Consider the following 27,446-nt stretch of genomic DNA (forward strand, 5'->3'; position numbering starts at 1 on the left):
GTCTCAGGAAGTCCCTGCATTACGCTGGTTATAACTGACTATTCCATGGTTTTAAATGAATGGTTGTTCCCACACCAGGTAAATTGGTAATCACGCTCCACATCTTCAAGAATAACAGTCTGGGCACGCTTTCTTATATTTAACGATTATTTATGAAATAAACCTGTATTATAGGCATGAGTATAGTTATTATCCAGAACTGATTTTCACAAAACTCTCTGATTTTAACATTAAAAAAAAAATCTTCATTTTTTGTAACACTTAGACATCTACATGACTTATGAATGCAAGCAAAGAGGCAGCCCTGTGAGCGCCAGAGAATGTACACATAAATATCAAAGTCTGAAATGTATTTATAAATACTAGAGTCTCACATTATTTGCAAGCACAGAAACTGAGATTAAATCAGCCTTTTAGAAAATGAATAGTATATATGTGTCAGGTTCAAATTTCATCTACTGAACAACAATTATATTCTTAAGTGTTTGGGGCAAGTTAAGTAAATGATTTCCTCCTTTCAGTTCTAAATACTTTTTCTTTTCTTTTCTTGTAAGTCATCTTTGATAAAGAATGGCACTGTCTATAAGCATAAGTATGCAAAAATCCATTATTCCTGCTTTGTGTTTTTCAGGTACACTTTCACTGGAATTTATACCTTTGAATCACTTATCAAAATTCTTGCAAGGGGCTTCTGCTTAGAAGGTTTTACTTTTCTGCGAGACCCATGGAACTGGCTTGACTTCAGTGTCATTTTAATGGCGTAAGTGGTTCAAGAACTTTTTAAGCTTTTAGGGCATGAAATTAGTGGCAAATATTATTATAATAAATATATTGATTTAAAAGTATTTAATTTCTGCAACCTGTGAAGTTTAGACACTGTATCACACATTTGAGTACTCATAAATCAAAGTAAAATATGGCAGGAACCAGCACGGAGTGTCAGCCGCTAGTGTAATTACTGCTGAGGGACACTAATTTCATGTCCTACACTTTTCTGCTCACCAAAATGGAAGCCATCCCTTTGACTTCATGTCACCGTCCTATTACAAGCTAATTAGTTTAATTAGCTGTTCAAATACAAATCAGTGAGTTTCACTTCAATGAAATTTAAGCAAAATTGATGAAAATAAATAACTATAAAAGCAAGTTGTACTGAAGAGACAGGTAAATTTTGAAGTATGATTGCTAATACTGCCACAGAGGTTTTGAAGACCCACATAATTAGCATAAGCTCTGCCTCAATTCTGAATAACTGTGATTTAATCCTACAGGTATGTAACAGAATTTGTAAACCTAGGCAATGTTTCAGCTCTTCGAACTTTCAGAGTATTGAGAGCTTTGAAAACTATTTCTGTAATTCCAGGTAAGAAGTAACTGTGTAAGGTGTTAGGCCCCTCGTAACTCCGATTGTTATTTGTGTGCTGTCATTGTGTTTGTGTGTGAACTCCCCTATTACAGATATGTGACAGAGTTTGTGGACCTGGGCAATGTCTCAGCGTTGAGAACATTCAGAGTTCTCCGAGCTTTGAAAACAATATCAGTCATTCCAGGTGAGAGCTAGGTTAAACACCGAGGCTGACTTTTCTTCCATTGAAGTCGAATTCACTTCTTTTGAGCATAAGTCTTGCTGTTCACTGCTTGTGTTGTCAAAAAGAAAAAAAAAAGGCATGGATCATAAGCCTGGATTATGATTCTTTGCCTTTTCAGCATTAGCTTCTTTTATTTTGCAAAATCAGCCTTTGAGTTTAACAGATTCTTGCATGAAACATACAATATGAGGCCTATGGGTTATTTTGCTTTGTTTTTCTGCATTTTATTATGACAAGTTGTCTCTTTTACATTAAAAAAGCTTTAGCGCTATGGCTTTCTTGATTTTGTATTTTTTCCTTTATTTTACCAATTAAAATTGACATTAGTCTTAAAGACAACCAAGTAACAACAAAAAAGCTACCAAAAAGGAGATAAATATTGCACAGGAAAATTTATCAAACACTAATTTTTTTCCTCAAAATTACTTGCAATTCCTTCTCATACTACCTTCATACTGTTGTGAAGTCATATTTAATATTAACTGGAAACTGAATTATCAGCAGAATATTAAATGCAGAGATAAACTAAGAAATAAAATAAAATCTGTAACAGGAAAGCATGATTGATAAAATTTCCTGCTTGAGAATAACATTATATATTCAGTTTATTGGAATATATGTACATTGCATATTCATAAAAAAGAATCTTTTTCTTTCATTCATCTTCACAAGCTCTGAGGCTGCTCATGAAGCTTTACTTTTTGAGAAATAAAAAATAATTTCTTTTAAGTGTCTGCATGACGTCTTAATTATATGGGAAGGGCAAAGATACTCTTTGATAAATCTATGGATCTTTTCTCTTTGCAGGCCTAAAGACTATTGTAGGAGCCCTAATTCAGTCTGTGAAGAAGCTCTCGGACGTAATGATCCTGACTGTGTTTTGTCTGAGTGTATTTGCACTAATAGGGCTGCAGCTGTTCATGGGCAACTTGAGGAATAAATGCCTGCAGTGGCCTCCAGACAATTCTACTTTTGAAACAACTGTTATTTCCTACTTTAACAGCTCTATAGGTGAAAATGGTACATTTGTTAATATGACAGTGAGCACATTTAACTGGAAGGATTACATTGAGGATGAAAGTAAGAATGACTGATATAACTATTTTTTATATATTTGTGGCTATAGTATGTAACTATTTGTAATAAAGAATATCGAACGGTTTATATTTCTGCCTTATGTAGAACTGCTTACAGTCACTGACTGACAGAGATCAAATACATACAATAAAAAAGTACAATAACCAGAAGGGTTCCTAAACAAACTACAAAGTGATCAGCAGCTAGCCACTTTGATTTTATTACAATTTATTTTTATTTTACTTTGTAGTACTTTCAGATTAATTCGATTTATTCACATATATTTCTATTGCTTTCTACACAGCTCATTTTTACATTTTGGAAGGACAAAGAGATGCCCTACTTTGTGGTAATAGCTCTGATGCAGGGTAAGACCCTTTCAAAAATCCTCTCATGTTCTGTAGAAAAAGCAGTAACATGAAACCTATCCGTAGCAGTTGCAACTCCATATTTAGCAATGTTACAGAACTTAAGAGAGTTTTGCTGCTAAACAATGATTTCTTACTTAAGTCAAAATATTTTACTCTCTGGCTAAACAAAATACTCATTAACAGCCTTTCTTCCTGCTTGATTGGAAAATGATGTTGGTGTTAATGATAAAATCTGAACTCTTGTAAATTCTATTTTGGAGATGTACTGATTGAAGAAAATAGGATGAAAGCAAAGGTTGGAACTGAGAAAGAGAATATGTAAAATATTAAGAAAGCACAGTAGTGACTTCATAGTTCAAGACTCAGACTTTTTTCAAGCCAAACTCTTTTTCATTACTGGCAAATTCTGCCATACACACACGCCCAATTATGAGCCTAGAATTGTTAGCTGAACTCCAATACCTAACTGGCAACAGTGAAGAAGCTTATTAAAAGAAAAATCTCAGCATTATGTGGGAGATCACTAACAGGACAATTGGATTTAGCTAATAATATTGTTTAACCTGTCTGTAACCTTAACAACATTTTAGCAGTTATTTCTACCAGGAAATTATTCGTTTGGAATAAAGATTCTATTTGCAAAATGTGACTGACAAGAATTTAAATATTTAGGTCATTTCAACCAGTGAACGGATGGAAAGGGTATCTTTCATTTACTTCCTTATTAGTTAATTTGTTAGGACTTTTTTTTCTGAATGAATTTAATTGTAGTTCAGGGATTTCCTGTGGAAAAATAATGCATATTGTTCCGAAAGATAATAAATATGTTCTAGAAGGAAACAGAAGTTATGACTAAGTACCTCCTGTTTGGTTTTCACATAGGCAGTGTCCAGAGGGATATATATGTGTGAAAGCTGGTAGAAACCCCAACTATGGTTACACAAGTTTTGACACCTTCAGTTGGGCTTTTTTGTCACTCTTTCGGCTAATGACTCAGGACTTCTGGGAAAACCTGTATCAGCTGGTAAGAAATTTTTATGACATAAAAACTGTAGGCAACATACAAAAATGTATAAATAGGCTTATTTGTACATGAGCTGAAAGCATAATGCTGTTGCAGTAACAAAGATAAGTGGTGGAATAATATATAGATATGCTTTCTACTCCTAGACTCTACGTGCTGCTGGGAAGACATACATGATATTTTTTGTTCTGGTGATTTTTCTGGGCTCTTTCTATCTTATCAACTTGATCCTGGCTGTGGTCGCCATGGCCTATGAAGAACAGAATCAAGCAACCATGGAAGAAGCAGAGCAGAAAGAGGCAGAATTTCAACAGATGCTGGAACAACTGAAGAAGCAACAAGAAGAAGCTCAGGTAATGATGGAAATTGTACTTTCTGAACAGCTTATTCTTAAGGCAAGGATAATAATCTTTTATGAATTAGAACATGTATAAATTGTGCAATGAATTACAGAAAGAAAAGTCTTGTTTACCACACAAGTTATAAAAGTGGAAATAGCCAATAACTAACTAAATAGCAAAAAAACCAAGTTAATGGTACAGAAAAGAATGCTACTGAGTTCACCAAAAGACTGTAAAAGCAAAATATTTGTGATAAGAGTGTCCTAGAAACCTGACATTAAGTAATCATAGTTCATGATGCTTTTATGTTACAGATCTTATGAACAGCATGAAAAATTATAGTGGCGTTACTTCTGGTTTACGGTCTGAGTGAGAATTTCCAGGCTTGCTGTACTTAATAGTTCTTCTCCAATATTCAGAAAATAGAGAGGATTGTAATCAGCGTTCTTTTAGGTTTCTATGCAGCAAGGTATTTAAGCATATCCCTAATTCAAGCACACTGAAGTCAATCAGAAGTTTATATATCCTTAGAACAGACTAGCAATATTTATAACAAAGGTATTACTTCAGAATTCTTTTAAAGGAATCTTTTTCTTTGAAAAGAGAAGAAAATTATTTAAAGTTTTATGAGAAAAAGACATTTTAATAGATAATTTTGTGTGAGGTTTTCTTATCTGAAAGTAAAATATATGCAGGAATTCAGCTCCATTGGTCAGACGTCTGTCTAATTTCTGGACTGATTTTCTATTGCTTTTCATCTGGTATATAGTAATTTTCAATAGGACAATGTTTATAAAATGCTAGCAAATTAGAATCTTCTATGAAACTATAGTTTTGGTAGTATTTTACAGCTACTTTCAGTAAGTTAGAATGATTCTATAAAGTGCTAATAGAAAGTGAAACTTTCCATCTTTTTCTTGAAAAGAAAGCTTTATGCATGACCTGTGAAGTCTAATTAGCATATCTCTATTTTAGTCATTAAACCTTATCACTTCCAAATCACTAAAGAAAAAGCAGAATCCTGCAAAATTCAAATTAAAAATAGTTAAATATCAGCAAAGAGTACTTTTTTTTTTTAAATCTGGTATTTTCATCCATGAAAGACACTAAATCACATTATATCAAAAGATATCAGGAGTCTCATCTAGATGTTTGTGTGTTTGAGAGTGGGGACAGAGGTGAAGCTGATCCAGAATTAGGAAGAAGAATAGAACCATATGAAACAGAGTACAAGGAAGGTTGGGTAAAGGCCCTGGAAAGTCTTTACTTTTTAAAATGAATGACCACTCAATTCATTATAAGAAAAGCAGTATTACAGTCAAGATCCCTTTTGTATGGGAAAATATTAGCAGAAAGTATACATTACAAGGTGGAGCTGCTGAATTGGTTGCTGAGACAGAAATGGGTGGGACCCATCTCTTCACTCCCTTGACACTGAACCTATTCATCCACAAACCTAAGTCATCACAGCGGTCTTTGGATTGCTCCACTTGTTTGACCTTTGGTGTTAGTATTATGAAGTAGATGGGTGATGACTCAGCATCTGTTACCTTTGTTTCTGTTTGTTAGAGCATTTGAAGGATGATATTCTGAAACCAGTATGACAAAATTTTGAGTATCACTTTTTTTAATTGATAAACACTTCAGAGTCCTTTTAATACTCCATTTAGCAGAAAAAGTCTGTATCAAGTCAACTTGTATAGCATGGGTTGTATATTGTGGCGTAGAAAGCCATTAATTCATACTATGAGCTTTCAAACTATCCTTTCCTGCTGTAGAGAGATATCTCATCATTCCTGAAAGACTTGGCATTTAATATAGTATGTTTTGCCAGATAATTACTAGTCATCTTTGTTATATAACCCTAGTCTCTTGCCATTCATCACACCACCCTTTTTTATAAGCTCACAGCAGCCTATCATCTTCCCAAACATATTTTCCACTGCAGAATTTCATAGCAATCTCCCAGACAGTTCTTTCTAGGAAGAGTACTGGACACACTCTCAATTCTTCCTTTATTTGATGATGAAATGAACCTGTTTCCCTAATGAACCAACTCAGGTAGGCTGACCACTGTTGTTGAAGATACTGGTCCTGAGTTTTGGGATGGCTCTTTGCTCCAGTAAGTCATCTCATCCCTTTCCATCAGAGAAGAAACCTAAAGTTTTTCTCCTCTCTGGCCACAGCAGCAACAGGCAATAAATGTACCTTTCTGTATCTATAACAAAGACCTAAAGTGCTGTTACAGTGGGAAATGTGGGAGGGGAAACATGCAGAGCGAGGTAGGGCTTGAAGACATTTCTAGAGGGTGTGCCTGTTGCCAGTGAAGGTAGAAGGAAAGTGAGGGGAGTGTCCTTGCTGTGAAGACAGTGAGGAAAGGCTGGATTCAACTACTTGCAGGCTGCTAGTTGGATTATGATACATTAACTCATAAGGTGGATGTTAATGATTAGTTTTCTCTGTAAGGACTCGGAAGGGATCAGCCAAATTAGAGCACGATGTGGGGCTTTTCTCAAGAGACAATGGGGAAGCAGGTCTGAAATACATGAAAAAGCATCGTGTTTATATTTTTCTGACTACCTTAAACAAGTCTTTAAGGAATAGTGATGCTATTGTTATGCTGAAGTTGATGCTTCAAGTAGCTCATGCTACTAAACAATTAGGAGCTATACGACTCCATAGTTTATCCTCAGTTCAATTTGTTTGTGTATATTTGCATACTCAAGGGTGTACAACCAGCAGTATTACCACAGTGATAATAAAAACAGTTGATAAAAGCCTATACAATTGTTCATTTTTGGCCTACTAAGAATACCTTGCTTTGTAACCTGACAGGCAACAGCAGCAGTAGCAGCAGCATCAGTTGCATCAAGAGATTTCAGTGGTGTAGGGGGATTAGGAGAACTCTTGGAAAGTTCTTCAGAAGCATCAAAGTTGAGCTCAAAGAGTGCTAAAGAAAGAAGAAACAGAAGGAAGAAAAGAAGACAGAAAGAAATATCTGAAGCAGAGGACAAAGGAGATATCGATAAGTTCCCCAAGTCCGAGTCAGAAGACAGTATCAGAAGGAAAAGTTTCCGCTTCTCCACAGAAGGAAGTCAACTGACATATGAAAAAAGGTTCACATCTCCTCACCAGGTACAGCACCCTTTTTTATTAAATCATGTAGGTCTACTCTAATTTGGTTTTGACTGACATTACAGCAGCTTTACATACTGGAAGTTATGTAAAAGGTGAGTGAAGGAAAAAACCAGTGGTAGTACCGTTAACAGTGTTACAGTTTGATATGGTTTGACCCATTCTATTAGCAAAAGGATAAAAAGAACATACCAAGGATAATTGTAAACTTAATTAAAACATTCTGAAAATGTATTTCTGAAGATGTATCTGGTAGATTGGAGAAAGAATCAAAGACTCTTTGATTAGTACTCATATATTTGCATTAATCAACCATAGGTTCTCTGTTCTGTATCCATTTCAAAACTATATAAATATGTGGGTTTTTTTAACAGACCACATCATCAAAATATCCTGCATAGGAAATTCCACATTACCATTAGTTTCTATTGTTTTCCTTAATTAGCTTCTTTAAATGGTAGATAATGAGAAAAGTAGCTCTAGTACTCCACAATAAAGACAAACTATATAGGGATCGTTTGGGCTTATATTTATAAGAATTTAGTCATACTGCTCTTTTGCATTAGAAATTCATTATAAAAGATGGAGAATCATTGCAATCGTAGAAAGAAATAGTTTAGGAAGGACCTCTGGAAATCATTTAGTCCAAACTTCAAAGCTCTACTCTCTTAAATCAAAGGATCTCTTCCGTTGCTTTAAGGATACCTTTGCTTATTTCAAGTCTACACGCAGTTATGGTGTTTGTAGAAAAATCACTCAAAATGCATCTCTTCAAAATGATCATGTCTGGTCTCAGCCAATAGATGACATTTACCTACCAGTACGACCCATGTTTAACTACCAATGTTTATCCTATTTAATGTTCATATCAAGTGTGTTAGTTTACAGACTCATATAAAATACGAGATTCAGTGGCAGAAATACTTCACACTGAAATGTATGCACTGAGGGGAGGAAAGCTTAATTTGAGACAAAGCCTCAGTAATTAGTCAAGTATAAGGGATGATGCCTGGTCTGAAAAAGATATATTTGCATTTCTAAGGAAGTGATGTTTATTGTAATTAAGAAGAATGACGAAGTTGTTCTCTGGATAAGAAATAAAGAAAATGTAAGAAAAACAAATTATTAAATCTATCTCAACTCCTTTGAGTAATATTGTAAGTATATTTCCAATCTAATAAAATGTACTATTAGTTTTGGGCCAAAGCTGCTCCAAAAAATCTTTCATTAATTGGAAAGGGCTTTGAGTCAGGCTGATACAAAGGAGCTGCAGCCAAAGATCTCATCTTAGACTGCACAGTCCTGCCTCACTTAGAGATATATATAAGTGTCCGTACCTCATAGATGAGGATGGTGAGTGACTTGACCACACTAAGAGTCACTGACAAAGTCTAAGCAGAAAGGAATTTTTGACTGCTAGTCCTGTGCTTTAACTACTTGATAATAGGCCTCTCCATTGTCTAGTCTAAATTCCCTGATGCTCTTTTATATACTTCTGGTGAAGAGACTGATTAAGGAATATATTATGTTTATATTAAATACATTTTTGGTGCACAGAAAAAATACTTAATACAGAAGCCTGTATACTAAGGGGAGGAGAATTTGAGACAAAGAGATTCCATAGATAAACTTTCTGTAGCTTTATTAACATACAGTAAAACATTGTTGCATGTATTTGTTCATACTCTGAAACTCTCAGAAAGCTTTCATCCTGTCAATTGTCATGAAAAACTGTGAAACTTCCACAGTAACTTAAAAAGCTTAGGAAAGCAAGGCATTTCAAATGACTTGGTAACACTAAAATTAAATGTGAATTCACGTTGCAGAATAAATAATTAAAATTCATTAAAATCAAGTGAAAACAAATATTGTGTATGTCTTAGTTTTGAAAGAAAAGAAGGAAATGGTGCAATAGACAGGAAACAGCTCATCTTGAGACATCATGAATTATACAGCAGGAAGGAAATAAGTGACCATCTGAAATATTTTTTTCAAAATTAATTTAAAATTTTAAAATACAAAGAGACTTGTATCAAGCAAATAATCTAATTGAGGATAATTTATTAATTAAAGACTGTCTTGGTAATTGTTTCTGCAGTTGTAAGAATGCCTTGGGGCAAACATTGCCTGCATATAACAAATAAAACTGAGCTGCCACAAGAGTGGCAGGATTACGGGCAGTAGAACTGGTAAAGGAAGAGCTGGTTTGTCTTGTTAGCCATGCAGTTAGCTCCCTCATGAAACAGGGTGGCAGAGCATGAAACAATGCGGTAGAATGGTAAGGGGAGATAATCTGCCCGGTTGGCCCCTGTAGAGATTTTGTCCTTTGACACAATATTCCATGTGCAAATGAATGATGCAGCCTGCAAGAAAAGCCAAGCTTTCCTTTCAGACCTTACTTTCCAGGAGCATGTAGACACATATATTTCTGCCTCTGCATGTGTTAGAATTGCAGCCATTTTGGCTTATATCTTTTGTCTCAATCCAGCAGGGACTTGCAGAGCAGGCATTACTCCTCCCAAATCCCTGAGGGGCCTGATCCATTTAGTTGTGCTCAGAGCATGATACATATTGGAAAGATTGGACTACAAACAAAACATAGCAGCCATGGAAACATTCTCTAAAAAAACAAGGGTAGCAGTGGTAGTCAGACGAAACCTAGTAAGCATGTGATTTTTTGAAGGACTGTAGGTTGGCCAAATACATTTACAAAGAAATGTACAAAGCGTGCAGTAATTAGTTTACCACTTTGTCAGAATTCAGTGTCATGCTCTATAGCAGCTAGAGCTTTTTTTAGATAAAATTATCTTTCAGCATAAGCAAACCAGCACTTTTTCTCCAGCCAAGTTTACATAAATGGGTTAGCAAAACGATTTGGCTGATATTCAAGTAACTTAGCCTGAGGCTGACACCCAACATAGAAAATTTCAGCCCAAATTATTAAAATTTGGTATAGCTGTAAGAACAGAAAAATACATCTCATAGTGGTAAACACCCGCCAGCCTTTATAACAGGCAGTACTACCAGTTCAGCACACAGATTACGTGTGTGTATGTATAAATCTGAGTATGCATATACAGAGATACATATGGATTGATATATGTATATATTCAGTGTTTGGTTTTCACAGTATTAATATAGGCTTATATATTATAGTGCAGTTTTCACTTTCACATCAATTATCCTGGGATAAAAACCACTGCTATTACATATGAGCACTTTCCACCTGCAAAACTAGTGAAAAATTGAGAATCATCTCAAACCAGGTTTTTGATATACCAAGATGCAAAGATTTGTACAAATGCAGAATTGAAGAAAGCTTAATGCAAGGTTTCTTTTTTCCACAATTAGTACTCACTTTATTTATTCATGAATGCTGTTAATAAAATATGTAGCAAGGGAGAAGAACATTCCATTAACCAGCTTCTACTGTAATTAAAAGATGAATTACCAACAACCACTGATTTATTTTTCTCATTTGTAAGAGGATATCTTTAGGTAACTGTGTCCCTGGTGAATGCTTGCTTTGAGCTGCCTGATGGCCAAGTGGTTCCTTCTGGTAGGTGTGCAGCCTGCTATAGCCCCCAGAGTGCTACGCCCAAGAGTGCTACTAGTCATATTCACACTGTACCTCCAGAGCTTCCCCAAGCTGTTGCCTCTGTCTTCTCGTTTTAGAGTACTGCGTATGTTGTTCCCACACTATTGAGCCTATTGTGAAGAGGGCAGACAAGTTCTTTACATCATTTTAGACTGAATTTAATACCAAACTTAAGACCACTTCTGCCTCTAGCAAATAGAATGGGAAACAATGATCGGTGATCATTATCAGTTGTTATCCCTAGGAATCCGGGGGATGAAGAAGGGAAGAAAAGTAAAAGATTTTTAGCTCTGTCCTCTAATAGAAGAAGGAATAAAAGACAAATACCTGCAAAACCTTGATAGTGATGTTTAGAACTGTCTCCAGCACAGTCATGGGTCCATACCAATTCAACCTGCCTTCTTTGCTCAAAACTGTCCAACCTTACTTATGTCTTCTGCACAACTTTTCCTCAGTCCTGCTACATTACCTTAAAAAGAATTTTTCCACTCTACTTCAGGTCCCCTAGTGAGCACATTCCCCTAATGGACACACTGATACTATTGAATAAAAAAGTGACTATCCTTCCTCCAGCACTGTAACTATTCTTTGAAAAGCGAAGAACTTAGAACTTCAGTTCTAATGCTGTTTTGTTTTTGTTTGTTTTAAATCTTTTACAGTCTTTGCTGAGCATTCGTGGTTCCCTGTTCTCACCAAGGCGCAACAGCAAAACAAGCATTTTCAGTTTCAGAGGTCGTGCAAAGGATATAGGATCTGAAAATGACTTCGCTGATGATGAGCACAGCACTCTTGAAGACAACGAGAGCAGAAGAGATTCTCTCTTTGTTCCAAATCGACACGGGGAACGGCGCAACAGTAATATTAGTCAGGCCAGTGTGTCATCTAGAATGGTACCAGCCCTTCCAGTAAATGGGAAGATGCACAGCACTGTGGATTGCAATGGAGTAGTTTCCTTAGTTGGAGGACCTTCAACTCTAACTTCACCTACTGGTCAGCTTATACCAGAGGTAATTATAAGTAAACCAGTAATTATTACAGTTTGGTTCAGGCACGGAATTTTTTCTTACTGCTCACTTCTGCATGCCTTATCATTTCTTAGAGCTGTGAGAAACAACTTGCAATAGTTTCTAAATAACAGAACATAAGGGAAAAAAAGTCCTCAACCTCCTATGTCTGAGCCTCAGTAAAGTATTATATTCTCCTTGCCTTCAGCAAGAGATCTGCACATAGAAAGAAAAATCCATAAATTGAATTTGACAATTTATATATAGTTTCACCTCATCAACAAAGGTAGACATTTGATATATAACTAAGGATATAACTTGGAAATATGTATAGGAAAACACCTGCAAAATTAAGCAAAATGCAGTTACTACTCCTACGATATTTAATAGAAATACCCTTACTGAATTTATCTTGAAAAAATTTTTCTCATAACTTTAATGAGAAAAATACATACAATTCCTATGTACCTTTGCAATTACATTACATTTCAGTCTCAGTTTCAGACTTCTGTAAGCTAAGATGTTCTTTTAAACTTTCAAAAAAGCAAGCTTTTTCATAGTATTTTAATATGGATTCAGTATGGTATTTTGGCGGCTATAATAGAACTGTATTTAACCTGAAAAATATTTTCATTATAAATAAGTATTGAGATTTCATTAATATTATTACACATTTCTTTTTATTTTTGTTTCTCTCCTATCTTGATATAGACATTCATACCAGAAACTCAATCAGATTACCTCAGAGGTTATGCGTATATAGTTCTATTTCAGAAATACATTAACTTGAAAAAAGATTTAGCCATTTAACTCAGGAGTCTTCTCTAAAGAAATAGTACTAGTGAATGCTCGAAAATGTTTTTTCATTTTCTTACATACTAAGATAACCTTGAAATCCCTTATGAGTTCTGCAGACTTTTTTATTCATTTTCTGGATGGGGACAGAATAATGAGAAAAAGAGTGAGTGGTTTCCATGTATCACAGAATCAGTGGCAGAGCAGGAGCCAAGATTTAGGAACTTTTAAATTCCGCTTCTGTGTTGAGATCCCTAGGCCACACTCCAGAAGAAAAGCAAAGCAACTGTAAGGACGCCTACATGCTACAGAGTAGTGACATGTCAGGCACATTTAAATCAGAGCTGGGTATTATTGCTTTGAAAAGATAATTAGAAGCCATACAAAACAGAGAGGACTTGCATATTCTTTGCAAGAATATATTACAAATTCTGTATGAGTATTGCGGTGCGTGAGAATTAGGTAGAAGAAATATTAAATAAGATGTGATTTTTTTCTCACATAAAATTTTCCGAGCACACTTATCAGGTTAGGAATGCGGTACATAGTATTAGAGAGATAACTAATTCCTAGAATTATACTCATGTTTCTTGTATCAAAGTTACTTTCTTAAATAATAGTTCACTTCTTTCTGTATTTGCACTTTAATTATTTAACATGACTAGCTGCTGGAAATTAAGGTGGCAGGTTTCAACTTTGATCATTTTTTCTTGAAAGAATAATAATAATCACTAGCAAAAAGATACCTAGCAAAAATGTTGTTCACTCAGTCATTTAAATGAGAACAACTTTTGGTCCCACATTGCCTTGGTATTGTGTCCCCCAGTTGATTATTTGTAGCACTGTACAAAATTCCCACTGCGTTCCTCAATAAAGAACAAAGAAATTCCTACAGGAACAGAAACCTTCAGTGTGTAAGAAAAGTCTAGTATGCTGCACAAAGCTGATTTTGATTATCGCTACAATATATATACAGTAAATATTGTTAATTGGTGGTTGAAAAGGATGGTTTAATTCCTCAGTATTTCATTTACAGGGCACCACTACAGAAACAGAAATAAGAAAAAGAAGACTCAGTTCTTATCAAATTTCCATGGAAATGCTTGAAGATTCTGCTGCAAGACAAAGAGCAATGAGTATAGCCAGCATACTTACAAATACAATGGAAGGTATTTATTTGATGCATTTTATCTGACAGGCAGTTCAGTGATTTTCTGCTACGTATATATACAGAGCAATTATTTACATAATTTCCTTTGTAAATGTAAAACTGGACATGTGAAATCTCTGAACATCAGATACAAAAGGCTTTTGAGCATATCTAAGATCATTTACACATTCTAAATGCTTTGTCATTTATTTTTCATGACACCTTCAAAAATATTACTCTATTGAGAGGACTAACAGAGACAAAATAGTCATAGTTAGGGGATTGCCAGAGCCCCAAGCAGAGAATACAGGGATTTTCTTCCTATAAGACATCAACGGGAAAAATCAATTAAGATACACAGGAATTGCTATGACAAAGGCAGTGATGTGCTAGAACAGTCATTTCCCTTAGACTTAAAATCCAAGGATAGACAATAGGAAATTGGAATGAAAAAGACAGTTTTAAAGAAAACAACCAACTATAATCAACCCATGCCAATGCACATGAACTGCCTTCCTTAAGCATTTCTTAAACTTTCTTAGGTAAGTATAGCAAAGATAAAAAATATTATATTTACTATATGAAAAAGCATACATTGTTGGAACTTCTTTTCTTAATCAATGGAAACTGAGTACACTCACACTTCATACATGTACCATTAAAATATTTTTATAAGCTTAAAGGATCTATCTACTGGATACTGGCACAGTGTGACAGCTGTTACAGTCAGACAAACCCTGCAGATGTCCTACAACACATATTCTAAAAGGACAAGAAATTACCAAGAAAATTTACAGTGTTCTTAAGGTTACTTTAAGTCAGAATTGATATCTACTTTTTAAAGTGAGTTCTGAAGCCCTTTGATCTCAGATAAACAAATAGATACGAAACTAATTGTAGTCAGAAATATAAGGCCTATAGTGCCTATTTTCTTCTAAAAGTATTCACAAACCATTCTCACGAACATGTATCTTTCTGAGTGCAAGCGTGAACTGCAAGCTCTTGATTCTCAGTGTGCAATTCTTAGTTCTCCTCCCAGGTAGAGAGGATATCTCCTTAGAGGGTGCTGCTCTCTTCCTCCGGCTGGATAGTTTGTACTTCTGTTCTTCTGGCCAGAAAAAACATGTCAGTGTAAACTAAATTGTCCGGATAGTCACCTCCTACCCACATCTGGTTTCCATTATTTCAGAAGTTCCTAGGTGCAAGCAATGGAGTCTTCTGTGCCAACTCAGCATCAGGTGTGAGTGGCCACTTTTGTCCAAGGCCAGTACCATCCTACCTCTCAGCATTCTAAGTTACATATTCAGAAATGTGATTATTCCGCCCAATCCATATATTCCTTCAGAAGCACTGTCTTTGTTATAGTTTATAAAGATTATAGAAGACTTCCGCTACTTACGATACCCTTTTCTGCCTGGAGGCTACAGTTTGATGTAATGGGAGAGCTTGTTAGTTTCAATGAGTTTGAGAGCTGTGGCAACTGACCTTTTAACTTTAATAGGACAATATTAGAGGCAAAAATCAATCCACTGGTCCTCAAAGTGTAGAGTTCAGCACTAAATCCTTATTAGCAAATACTGTAAAACAGCATGTTTGCTATTTTAGCAAAATCACCCATAAGTGTCATGATGATGGAGACTTCCCTGTGCTCTAAGGGATGTCTGAAAACTGGCAAATTTCAGATTTGGGTTGATGCCACTATGCAGAAATTTTATTGAAACTGTTGTGGCCATTTCTTACATATTTTGTAGTCTAAGTATTTCTCACTTAAGCAAATATCAATATTCCTTCTGGTCTGCCCTCAAACATCCCATCACATTAGACATTCATCCTTGCTATTATTAACTCAGTAGAAGTTACTATTCTTCTGTAACTTTGACAATATTGACAGTGAAATGGAAGAAAAAATAGTTTGTAAAGACTCTAATTGAGAGCAGAGTTGTTCTGCTAATACTAACATTGTTGTTCTGTTTCCCAATTGGTAGACACTGCAACTGTACAAGACATTTTCAAACAAAGTCAAATGATAATTTTTAAAATAAGAAAACAGGCGTTCTGTATATTAAAAATATTGATTCAAATAAGCAATGATAGGTACGCGCACCAAGTCATTTATCTGTTATGATATTGTAGTGGTTCAGTGTAGTAGCAAATATAATACTTACAGTAGCTCAAATCAAAATATGTACGCATGTTACATAACACAAAAATTTTGTATTTTATGAAGCTTTTACAATTTATATACGTCAGCTCACTGATGATGGAGTCGTGTTAACTTTCAATATCCAAAATTAAGACATCTGCTGTAAGCAAGTCAACTAACCTAAACTAAATGTCTAGACTCTCCCTACTGTCATGGGAAAGAGACAAACACCTTTCTCTCTTTAGGCAGATGTCTGAGATGATTCACTCTTTAGAGATAACTTCACTGTCCACTGGTTGTAGAGGAGCTTAAATTAAATACTTAACTTTAAGATGTCTAAACATAGGTGAGGGAAATCCCGTGTTAGTGTGAGCTGTTTATTTGAATGATTTAATCTTTTTACATATTTTAAACAAGAACTTCCAGAGGATATAATTGGAATATTCATTATTTGTTATTTTTTCTCTATTTTTTTTCAGAGCTTGAAGAATCCAGACAGAAATGCCCACCATGCTGGTACAGATTTGCAAATACTTTCTTGATCTGGGATTGCTGGAGTCCATGGTTAAAAGTAAAACACATCGTCAATTTAGTTGTGATGGATCCATTTGTTGATCTTGCTATAACTATTTGCATTGTTTTAAACACCTTGTTTATGGCCATGGAACACTACCCAATGACAGAACAGTTTAGCAGTGTCCTTTCTGTGGGAAACCTGGTAAGTGGTTTGTCATGCACTACTTGGTGTAAAAATACCCTTTTCTAAAAGAAGAAATCCATAAATGCATTGCATTGGTTTTAAATTTATTTCAGGTTGCGTTTTATAGTCAGTTTAGAAACTGTATATATGATCATATATGACATATATGATAAAGTGATTTTTGCTGAGCCTTTAACGTTAACAAATCTATTTTGTAACTACTATAATGAAATAACTGAATATGTGTGGCAGCGCAGTCTTCACTGGATTGTCAGATTTCTTGAGGTCTACCTTGGTTTTTTTCTTTAAAATGTTAAGGTAGATTACCTGATTTTTACCATGGTACTGATATTCCATCACAGAAAATATTTTTATTTTGTAAGAAATTGATGAAATATTCAGATGTCAGAATTTCTCTTTGATTTTTTTTTCAGTTACACTACAGTGAAAGTACATTTCCAAGAAAGGCATATTTCTTGTTAGCAGTAAGTCTGCTTACCACTTTAGGTAACTAAAAAATACTTAATAAACTAGGAGATTATTATTTATTCTCTAACAAAAAACACCTTGTCTCTGTAAGTTTATTAGTGATGCCTTTCCCGATTTTAACCTGATCCAGAGATTTAGGGTTACATGTAATTCCTTTTCCAAGCAGATACCTAAATGTGGCATAACAATTAAATGTTTTTGTCTGTTTCTCCCCATTTGCTTCTAATGCTCAGGAAGCAGAGGACTGAACCTTGCAAGTGTTTATTTCAGAAGAAGATTCATACATTTTTAATTTTTTGCCAGCTCACATAACTACCAGTAGTTTACACAGGAGAGGTCTGGATTGACTCACACAGCATGCAGTCCTGAAAATCAAAACCAACCAAGTGTTCTGAACTAGTCACTCAGAAAGATTAGTTTTGAAAAGCCTGCTAATATTTAACTGGAGCAGTAATAGATTTCTCAGTCAGAGTATGTTTTAAAGTCTGAACATTTTCCTTATATGTACTGGTAATACATCCTTCTATGACTTTTTTTAAAAATAGAACTAAAATTGAACTTACTACCTACATGTACTTGTGTGCATTACAGTTTCCTTCCTCCTGGACAAAGATCTAATTGCTGGCATATTCTTATATTCATCACAGATTACAGAATATTGTATTTTAAAATGTTGGTCTGTCATATTGTAAGAATTATTTCTGACCAACCATTTATACTTATAAGATCTTCTGCTTTTTCCCATCTCATATTTTTATATTTTTACTCTAAGCTAGCAACAGTCATATTTTTAACTACCTTTGTAACAATCCAGTATCCTTAAATAGGACTATATATATGCAGTGAATACTATTCCTGCTGGTTTCAATTAAATTATCTGTTCCTCACTGTATTAATCTATTAACCTTGATTTTCTGATTTCCATTCAAAATATGTTAATTTACTCTTTGCTTGTGACATCACGGTCTGTTTGAGGATAAATTAAATATGACAAATATGACTCTGCCTTTTCTGTAGCATTTTAATGAGAAGGAAAAAATAGTTCTAAAATGCAATGATTCATTTTCATAATACTAAAATTCATTCAGTATTCAAAAGTCCTAAGTAGTTACAAGAAAACTTGAGTTTACTTCTGTTAAAATTTGTTTTTGTGTATTTGGGGATGCAGTTATGCTCAAGAAAAAGTAGTTTGTGGATGGAATGGGTTATTTAGTGAAGGAGCTATTTTAAAATGAAATGTTTTTCATTGCTTTTTTCCAATTATTTTGACAAATATGACAGTTTTGTCAAGAATAATCTTCTTCGTTGCGTTCTCTTTACCATACATAGCAATACCTGTTACGTTCTTCTGATTATATGGTAACATCTCTCATGTATCAATTTAATAGTATAGTGTTTCTTGATATATTTCTAGTTTCTCAAAAGTATACACTTTTTAACAGGTTAATATTTACACTTTGACAATGGTGAATGTTTCCACAGCAATATATCCACCTCCTAATCTTCTTAAATTAAAAGGTATTCATAGTGTAGTTATATAGTGTTGTAAAAGGTCAGCTTTGCTTCCATAAAACTTGCTGTAGGAGGACTGAGAACAAGCTGGGTAAAGAACTATCACAAGGCAATGGCGGAGTACGTTGGTGTACTTTAGCTGACTTTTCGATCATCTAGGATATCCTTTGAGTGTTGTGCAGAATATTCATATGTTTTTAGTGGTTTTGCATTATGCAAATGCATATGCATATGCATTATATGCTCCAAAATTTCTCTATTATGCTGCACAAACCACTGATCACTACTCATTGCAAGAAAGTGTTGGGTTAAATTCTGGACTTTAAAACACTAAGGAACGTTGATAATTTCACATTTGGCCCTTCCAGATATTTTAAAGAACATTATCACCATGACGTTCTTTTTCCCAAAAGGAAATAGCTATCACACAGAATAGTAGCTGTGCGTGAAACCTCTATATCCTTACAAAAAGCCCAGTGCAAGAAACTGCCAACTTCTCCTGGCTCTTCTACCCATACTCTTCAACTCTGACCTAAAAGACAGACCTTAGAGAGTTACTTCTAACACTTCTGTTTAGCCTGTGAGCAAGGAAAAAAATTGCTGTCAAGTCTTCTTTTGCTTTACTGGGACTATCCTCTAGAAACAGGACTGAAAACATCGGATCATATGACATCATCTGCTGGATGGATAGTCCAGCACATATCAGTCAAATATGAATCAGAGCTGAGCTGTTGCCTGGTGAATAGCTTTTTATAGGTTTATCAAACCTCTGCCCTCCTATATCTGTCCTGATTTAGTAATTTGTTTTTAATTATCAGTTTTCAGTGTTTAGAAATACTTAGATGCCATTTGGAGATAGAATCAGCTGGGTTTTATAGTAACAGGTACAAGTAACAGGTATGAGAACTCAAGCGGGATTAGAAAAAAATACTCAGGTATGTAAATTTTTCATAACAACTCAACTAATTAATTACATTTTGTCTTAGGTATTCACTGGGATATTCACAGCAGAAATGGTACTAAAGATAATTGCCATGGACCCTTATTATTATTTCCAAGAAGGCTGGAATATTTTTGATGGTATTATCGTTAGCCTTAGTTTAATGGAGCTTGGTCTTGCAAACGTTGAAGGATTATCTGTTCTTCGGTCATTCAGATTGGTAAATACCTTGATAATTAAATATTTGCATGCAATTGTCTCACTCAAAAAAATGTGCTGATGTCTATAATAATTATCAGTATTGTAAAGATATATTATATACTTAAATGTCTCACACTATTTTTCATATATGCCTAATTTGCAAGCCATATTTGATAAGTACAAGTTTAAGGTGTTTGTCAATGAATATCCTTTGATATCTTTGGTATCAAATTATCCTACTGGTATCCTATCCTACTGATATCCTTTGCCAGCATAAGACTAACTGCTACCTTTTGAGAATTGTGTAAATCTTTGTTATACTGATTTCATTAAGATTCATCAAAGCTGAATATCTGTAAAAACATACATATTGCCACCAGCATAAAGAATCATAACATTTTTAGTCTTTATCTTGTGAGCATTACTTTGTGTTACTCATAAAGCCCCTAAGTAGATCCTCTCTTCACAACATTTATTTTAATGGGCACCGAGAATAAATATTTAGTAACTCCATTACATATAACAGAGTCTCATAACAAGCTGACTTCAAGATAACACTTAAATTGAAATGTTATTGAGCTTCTACTAGAAATGTCTATAAATAGCAATCAGTATTGTACACAAACTAATTTATAGGTATGTTTACTGGAGGCACAAGATTCATGAAGTAAAATCTGTATTACTAATAGTTATCACATTACTTGAAAACCTAGGTTATTTCCTAATATAGAGAGCAGGAAGCAGTGACTTAGTTTATTAGCACCAGTTGCAATGGTACCCAACTTCTCATACCATAGTTTGGTTACGAATATTATTTTTAAGTTAGTGTTTATGATTTGAATGGACATCACAATATCAGCATCAAATTGTTGCTTCAAAAATTGTCCTCTAAGCCTAGAAGACCTAATGTGGTGCTGAGGGAAATGTGGAACCAAGCCAGCAAAGAGGGTGTAGTGAAGGTGATGAAAAGAGTATAAACTTCTAAAATGTCTTTAAGAATTGTTCAGTAATCATCTGTAAGTGGATGTTTAAAAATATTAAAATAAAATGTGGTACAAACATGAATTATAGGTTTTTTTCTATGTGCATCACTAAAATGTAATGCTGAACACTGCAGTTTAGGCAAATACTCCCTGCTCCCTGCTTTCCATTAAAATAATAATGTTCCTACTGAAGTACAATTTAATCTACAGAAACTGATATGCTCTGCTAAACAATTTGGACCTAGCTTCTATTTCATAACTAGCACTAATGATTCCTCTGCTTTTTTGTATTTCAGCTTCGAGTTTTTAAGCTAGCAAAATCTTGGCCAACTCTAAATATGCTGATTAAGATTATTGGCAACTCAGTGGGGGCTCTGGGTAATCTGACCCTGGTGCTGGCCATCATTGTGTTCATTTTCGCTGTGGTTGGGATGCAGCTGTTTGGGAAAAGCTACAAGGAATGTGTCTGCAAGATCTCCAGTGACTGTGTGCTTCCACGCTGGCACATGCATGACTTTTTCCACTCTTTCCTGATTGTATTTCGAGTGCTGTGTGGAGAATGGATAGAAACGATGTGGGACTGCATGGAGGTTGCAGGCCAAACCATGTGCCTTATTGTTTTCATGCTGGTCATGGTGATTGGAAACCTAGTGGTACGTGATGAACATTTTTGAACATTAACTCTAATGTAAAATGTATATAACTTACGGCTAGGCAGTGAGAATGTTTGTCATACTTCTGTTTAGAATTAAAAAATAAATCTGAATGTGCTCGATTTTGGGTAAAAATGTGTGATGATTCCCTTCTCCCCCTTTTCACTCATTTCCATACACTGAAGTACTCTCACTATGGGTCCAGGAATTTAGGAATACACCAAAATGACAAATCAAACACCCTATCATGGGAGTGCTGCAGCTAATTTAGAGGTGCTGTTTAAATCCAAATATCTTCCTAACTAACTACTCTTGAAATAATAAAAGCAGCTCCTGGGCAGCTGCTTCTCCTGAGAAAAAAATCTAACAGACTTTCTTACACCCATTACAGCTAATTCCAGCACTAATACTTCTGACTTAATAAAAATAAAGTATAATGTAGCTGTTCTTATATAGAATATCTTGAATTTAAGTACTGAACTTTTTGGCCTGTTTAGGTGTAAAAAACAAAAACGAAATACAGAGTGATTGGATGTCAATCCTAAAAATGTGTTTGAAAGCTTCTAACTCAAAATTATAGAAGAAATCCTTATAGATAAATTTTAATTCAAGCTGACAAGTTAAAATGTCAAAGGTTCAATTGATAAATATTGAATTGGTGAGAACTTCTTAGAAATCGGGATTAAAATTGGAATGCACCGTTTACACTTTTACTTTATTTTTAAGTTTCTTTTACTGTTAATCTTTGCAGTTCATTCTGATATGCCTAAAAACTATATTTCATTACCTGTCAAAATTATCTTCCTTTAGTGATATATTTTAACATGATTTAAATTTTATAAAATAGAATTTAAAATGTTCGTATCCTAGTCATTTACATGACCTTGCATTCTTAACATTATATCAGCAGAAATGTGCAGAGCCCCAGAAAGTTATTTATAATCAGTAACCTGCTCTACTATTTTTTTAGCATTAGCTTCAGCATAGAAATACTGTTTCAGATTCGTATTGTCTTCTTTCTTCCAAGTGTCTTTTTCCCTTCAGGGTCCTTTTCTGGAATTGTGAAAGTCTGCAGAATTAAATCTCATAGAGAGTACAAATGAGAGACCTAACACATTTAACAACGGGGACGTTTATTTATGCCATTTTGTCATATCATGACAACTTTTGATGCCTGGTGGTATATCAGACTGAAAGTATGAAATTATTAATTGCTTGTAAGCTTTAGTGAAATAGCTACAGTTTATAGGAGATTACATTAAAACAACAATAATGCTGTTTGAATTCTGAGGCAAAACCCCACAGTTCTCAGGCAATACTGGTGCTAAGATTGTTACCTGTTGATGGAAGAAGTCCATTTTATTTTAAATTCCTACATAAGAGCAAACAAAATTTTCATTTTTTGCCAAGTGAAAAAGGAAAAAAAATCCAATTACAAATAATATAGTATTATTATAAATAAGAGAGATTAAAGTGTAAAATTATTTTTTAAATATTCCTTTTATCCTTTTATGACAAGCTTTATAGAATTTAAGAGACAAGCCCAGAATTAACAGAAAATAACAGTCTCATGGTATAATCTTCCAAATAGTGGTTAGAAAGTATAAGTAGGTTATTATAGCATTAACTGATATAAGTTTCTAAAATATCTTCATCATAGAAACCCATGTAATTTTACGAATCATGTTTATTTAATTCTACTTAAATTCCAAATGATTTTAAGAGATTTGGACAGAAGCCTTTCAAACCTCTGATGAATGTGTATAGCTAGAATTTTTGTAACTTTTTTCTTTATTTTAGAGTATAAGCAACCATGCTGCTTCAAACAAAGATTAAAAGTTTAAAATATTTGGGTAGTAGCTTGTCTGTTTTCATCTTCTGAGTGAATACTGATGAAAACAAGTAAGGAGATCTTTTGTAATTTAAGGTGCTATATGGTTGTCTAAAATTAGTGAATGTTGTTTTTCCAAACAATGTGTGCTATTTGACAGTATCCTGTAAAAATACTCACTTCCTATACGTATGTATTCACTATACAGCTGTATTCTCTCATCTTTTAGGTATTGAACCTATTTCTCGCCTTGCTGCTGAGCTCATTTAGTTCAGACAACCTTGCTGCTACCGATGATGATAATGAGATGAACAATCTCCAGATTGCTGTGGCAAGGATTCAGAAGGGAATAGATTATGTTAAAAAAAAGATACAGGAGTTCATCCAAAAAGCCTTCGTTAGAAAGCAGAAAGCTTTAGAGGAAATCAAAGCACTCGAAGAGCTAAACAACAAGAAAGACAGCTGCATTTCCAATCATACTGCTGTTGAAATAAGCAAAGATCTGAATTATCTTAAAGACGGCAATGGAACCACCAGTGGTGTAGGCACAGGCAGCAGTGTGGAAAAATACGTAATCGATGAAAATGATTACATGTCATTCATAAACAACCCAGGCCTCACTGTGACAGTGCCAATTGCAGTTGGAGAATCAGATTTTGAAAATTTAAATACAGAAGAATTTAGCAGCGAATCTGATATGGAAGAAAGCAAACAGGTAGGATTTTTCATATCTTAACAATTACATTGTAGTCATGCATTTACATATTTCTTAATTACATATTTAGAATTTTTTAAAAACTGTCTTATCCCATGTCAATATATTTTATATTTTATTATTTTATGTAATTATAATTCAAGAAAAAAAATACCCTACGTCATGGTATACTAGGGGGTCCTAAACTAGAGTTTACATTTTTAATACTCTGTTTATTAGCATTTGGAAGATGTATCATTTTAAATATGATTATTATTTCTTTCACAATTTTATGAGGTTTTAGGACTAGCACACATTTCATAAAGCGTGCTTTCTGTAGTACCTATAATGCGATCAGGATTTATGGAATAAGAGTACTGTAGAAGGCTAAGGAACAATCAAGAGTATACAGCTTTGCATACCCAATCAAATATAAGGGGAGAAAAAAATACTTTTTTCTATATTCAGGGTAGTTCTAAAAATGAACCCTGAGACATCATAAATCAGTGATGTGTTCTGGATTATCTAAAAAGTTTTGTGAGTAATATTCATACAGATTTTGGGTTCAGAGACTATGGCTGGCTGCATTGAAGTAATCCAGATACCAATCAATGTCATGGTAAAGCAGTATCTCAAGTTATCCTGGAGAGCAGAATAATCTTGTAATATAGATGCATGTGGAAACAGTTTACTTGAAAGCCTTATGCTATTGTTACTGTGCAAAGAGACAGAAGTTGGTCTAAAAACCAGAAGCCATGTGCCTCAAAATATAAGTGGCTTAAATACCAGAAGTGATCATGAACAGGTGATAATGGTATTCAAGGAAAATTTTGTGTGTTGGAGTAATGATCAATGACAAGCTAATAAATGCATTAGCAGAATATAATATATTCAATGCCATTAGAAATGTAGTAACTGTGAGGTTTAAGGGATCAGGAACCATGGATAAATATGTTTTCAATTAGATTAGAAGCTATGATGTTGTGTGATAACTCATTAATACAAAAGGGTTTGTTTACCATAAAGAAAGCTCTTCTATAAAGAAGCTCTGCATTCATGACTGTATCATAGCTGTATAGCTGCCATATTTGCAAATAATGCTGTATTCCTCAGCGATACCAAACTATACCACACAACATAAATGGATAGCCATGATCCAGTTAATCGTAGTATGTTTTTTTTGCTAAAGAACATAAAGGAACGTAAAGAGTGTATGTTTATTTGCAACTGCAAAGAAGGTTGCTCTGCATAACAATTGTAAGATTAAGAGCAAGATATTCTATCATCTGACTGAGTTGCTCAGTTATGAGACAAACATTTTCAATGCGGATGTATAGGATAGTATAGCAGTAGTGCTTATGCATGACAACTTAAGAATATAAGAGATACAGGAAGTGTAAAGTGATATAATTTATGAGATCAACTAGTATAAAAAAAAAAGCTTTCAGAGTGACTCTGGGTCTGAGAGTTAAGTATTTTTCATGTAAGCTGATCTAATAGAAGTTAATTGTCTTTTCCAATGAACCCTTAGCAAAGTCTTCTAAGTCTTTTCATATATTCTGATGTTAAATGACATTAAATGACATTAATGACATTTTACTATAAATTTTCTGCTTTCCTTGTGGTTAGTCTTGATAAATACAGTGATGAGTGCCTTCCTAGTAACTCCATCTCATGAAGTTACATGCCTAAAAATTTCCCATGTTATTTTAAAAAATTTGTAATATGCATTAGGAAGTTGGGAGGCTTATAAGCTGTGCAGATGCTAAATGTGTGGTTACGTGACATGTTAGCCTCAGCAGCAGAGCTGGCTTGGGAAGTTTCCATCCACACCTGGCTCCTGATCCCCTGGCAGTCTTTACCACTTTCTCTGCTACAGTGCTTGTGGGTCTGTACTATACGGCATGTCACTGGAGTGATGTAAGTTAAATAACATCATCCCACAGGTATCATTTGTTTATTTCTTCTTTAAGATAGATTGAATGGTTCAGTTTACAGTGTACTGCCATACATTCTATCAGAACAGCTGAGGACAAAACAAAATGCCATGCAAAGGCAGAAACTCCTCTGCTTTCCAAGTGAATATATGATGTAAGTACACCCCAAGAAAATGGAGTAAAAGCCCTTGTTGTGCTGAGAAGTTCTGAATGATACCAATTTTAAGGTGACTTTCACCTTAAGTCAATTGCTCTGTTCATTCCTATCTTTGCTTGGTTCAGGCATCATGCTTTTTTCTTCTAAGGCCAACCTGAAGTTTCAGGACCGTAATAAATCAAAAGGGATTTTGCCTTTTTTTGTAGACTTTAGATGTATCCGTATGCCTTCAGGAAGAGAAATCAAATCTAAAAGTCTGTATAAGCAATTTGAAAGTGAAAATTTCAGGTGACTGTGGGAAATCCTCCAGTAAATGATGGATGATGTTTCTATTAAGAACTTGTGGAGAAATTTTCAATGGGGATAGGATAAATTTAGGACTTCCGTGGAGCCTCAAGATTTCCATAGAATGTAATAATCGCTACCATTGTGAAGCTGGAGCAATAGTGCTTCCCTCAAGTTCTGCTCACACACAACTGTTTAGTGTTTAACTGTTTGACATATATTCGTACAGTGCAAGTGTGCATATTGTGAATGGTATCTAATAAGACAGGAATTTCTTACCAGTGCCCTGAAAATTTTGAATTCTATATTAATTGCAGTTTCTGTTCTGGATTCCTTATTGCATTCCTTCTGGATGATTTTTAGGGAAAGGTGCTTTTTTTCTATTGTGTGTATAAAAATCCACCTATATGAGCAGATGTTTTGATGTGTGACAGGAATTTGTGAAGATTCCCAATCTTCTCCTACCAAGTCAACAGTACTGTTGAATCTTTTGCTGCCTTCTGATTGTCTTTTGAGGAAGAGAAAGAGTATATTGGCGCAGTGTTTAAGTTACCTCTCTAGAACAGTATACCATCATTTGCTTTATTTTGCCTCTCAAGGGATACCACTGAGACAACATTCCTGCTAGGAGGCCTGGTCTGCAAAAGGAGGGGTAAGAGATGGGGCAGAACTTTCCCTGCCTTAACTGTGGCGGTACTTAGCACTTAAAATACCCTCAGGAGGTATCCCCTTTAATAACTTTTTATTTAACAACAGAGCTGTGGGAAGATAGATCTGCACAGGAACTGTAAAACGAACCATTTTTTTCTGGTGCCTTACTGATTGTCACTGATGTTA

General features: G+C 34.6%; 1 protein-coding gene across 3 annotated transcripts in view; it reads left to right on the plus strand.

The window, feature by feature from the left end:
- Positions 1-27,446, plus strand: part of LOC143162400 (sodium channel protein type 2 subunit alpha-like) — an 80,172-nt gene that overhangs the window by 23,391 nt on the left and 29,335 nt on the right. For 2 of the 3 annotated variants that reach the window (XM_076342739.1, XM_076342737.1), the window contains 13 exons: positions 632-760; positions 1,459-1,550; positions 2,397-2,669; positions 2,971-3,034; positions 3,920-4,061; positions 4,208-4,414; positions 7,238-7,537; positions 11,795-12,142; positions 13,971-14,103; positions 16,707-16,945; positions 19,915-20,088; positions 21,349-21,705; positions 23,766-24,251. In XM_076342739.1, the coding sequence (XP_076198854.1) occupies positions 632-760; positions 1,459-1,550; positions 2,397-2,669; positions 2,971-3,034; positions 3,920-4,061; positions 4,208-4,414; positions 7,238-7,537; positions 11,795-12,142; positions 13,971-14,103; positions 16,707-16,945; positions 19,915-20,088; positions 21,349-21,705; positions 23,766-24,251 (2,944 nt within the window). Of the gene's footprint in view, positions 1-631; positions 761-1,271; positions 1,364-1,458; positions 1,551-2,396; positions 2,670-2,970; positions 3,035-3,919; positions 4,062-4,207; positions 4,415-7,237; positions 7,538-11,794; positions 12,143-13,970; positions 14,104-16,706; positions 16,946-19,914; positions 20,089-21,348; positions 21,706-23,765; positions 24,252-27,446 lie in introns of all 3 variants that reach the window. The other variant, XM_076342738.1, reaches the window with a different exon arrangement.

This window comes from Aptenodytes patagonicus, chromosome 6 (assembly GCF_965638725.1).
Source record: "Aptenodytes patagonicus chromosome 6, bAptPat1.pri.cur, whole genome shotgun sequence".
NCBI lineage: Eukaryota > Metazoa > Chordata > Aves > Sphenisciformes > Spheniscidae > Aptenodytes > Aptenodytes patagonicus.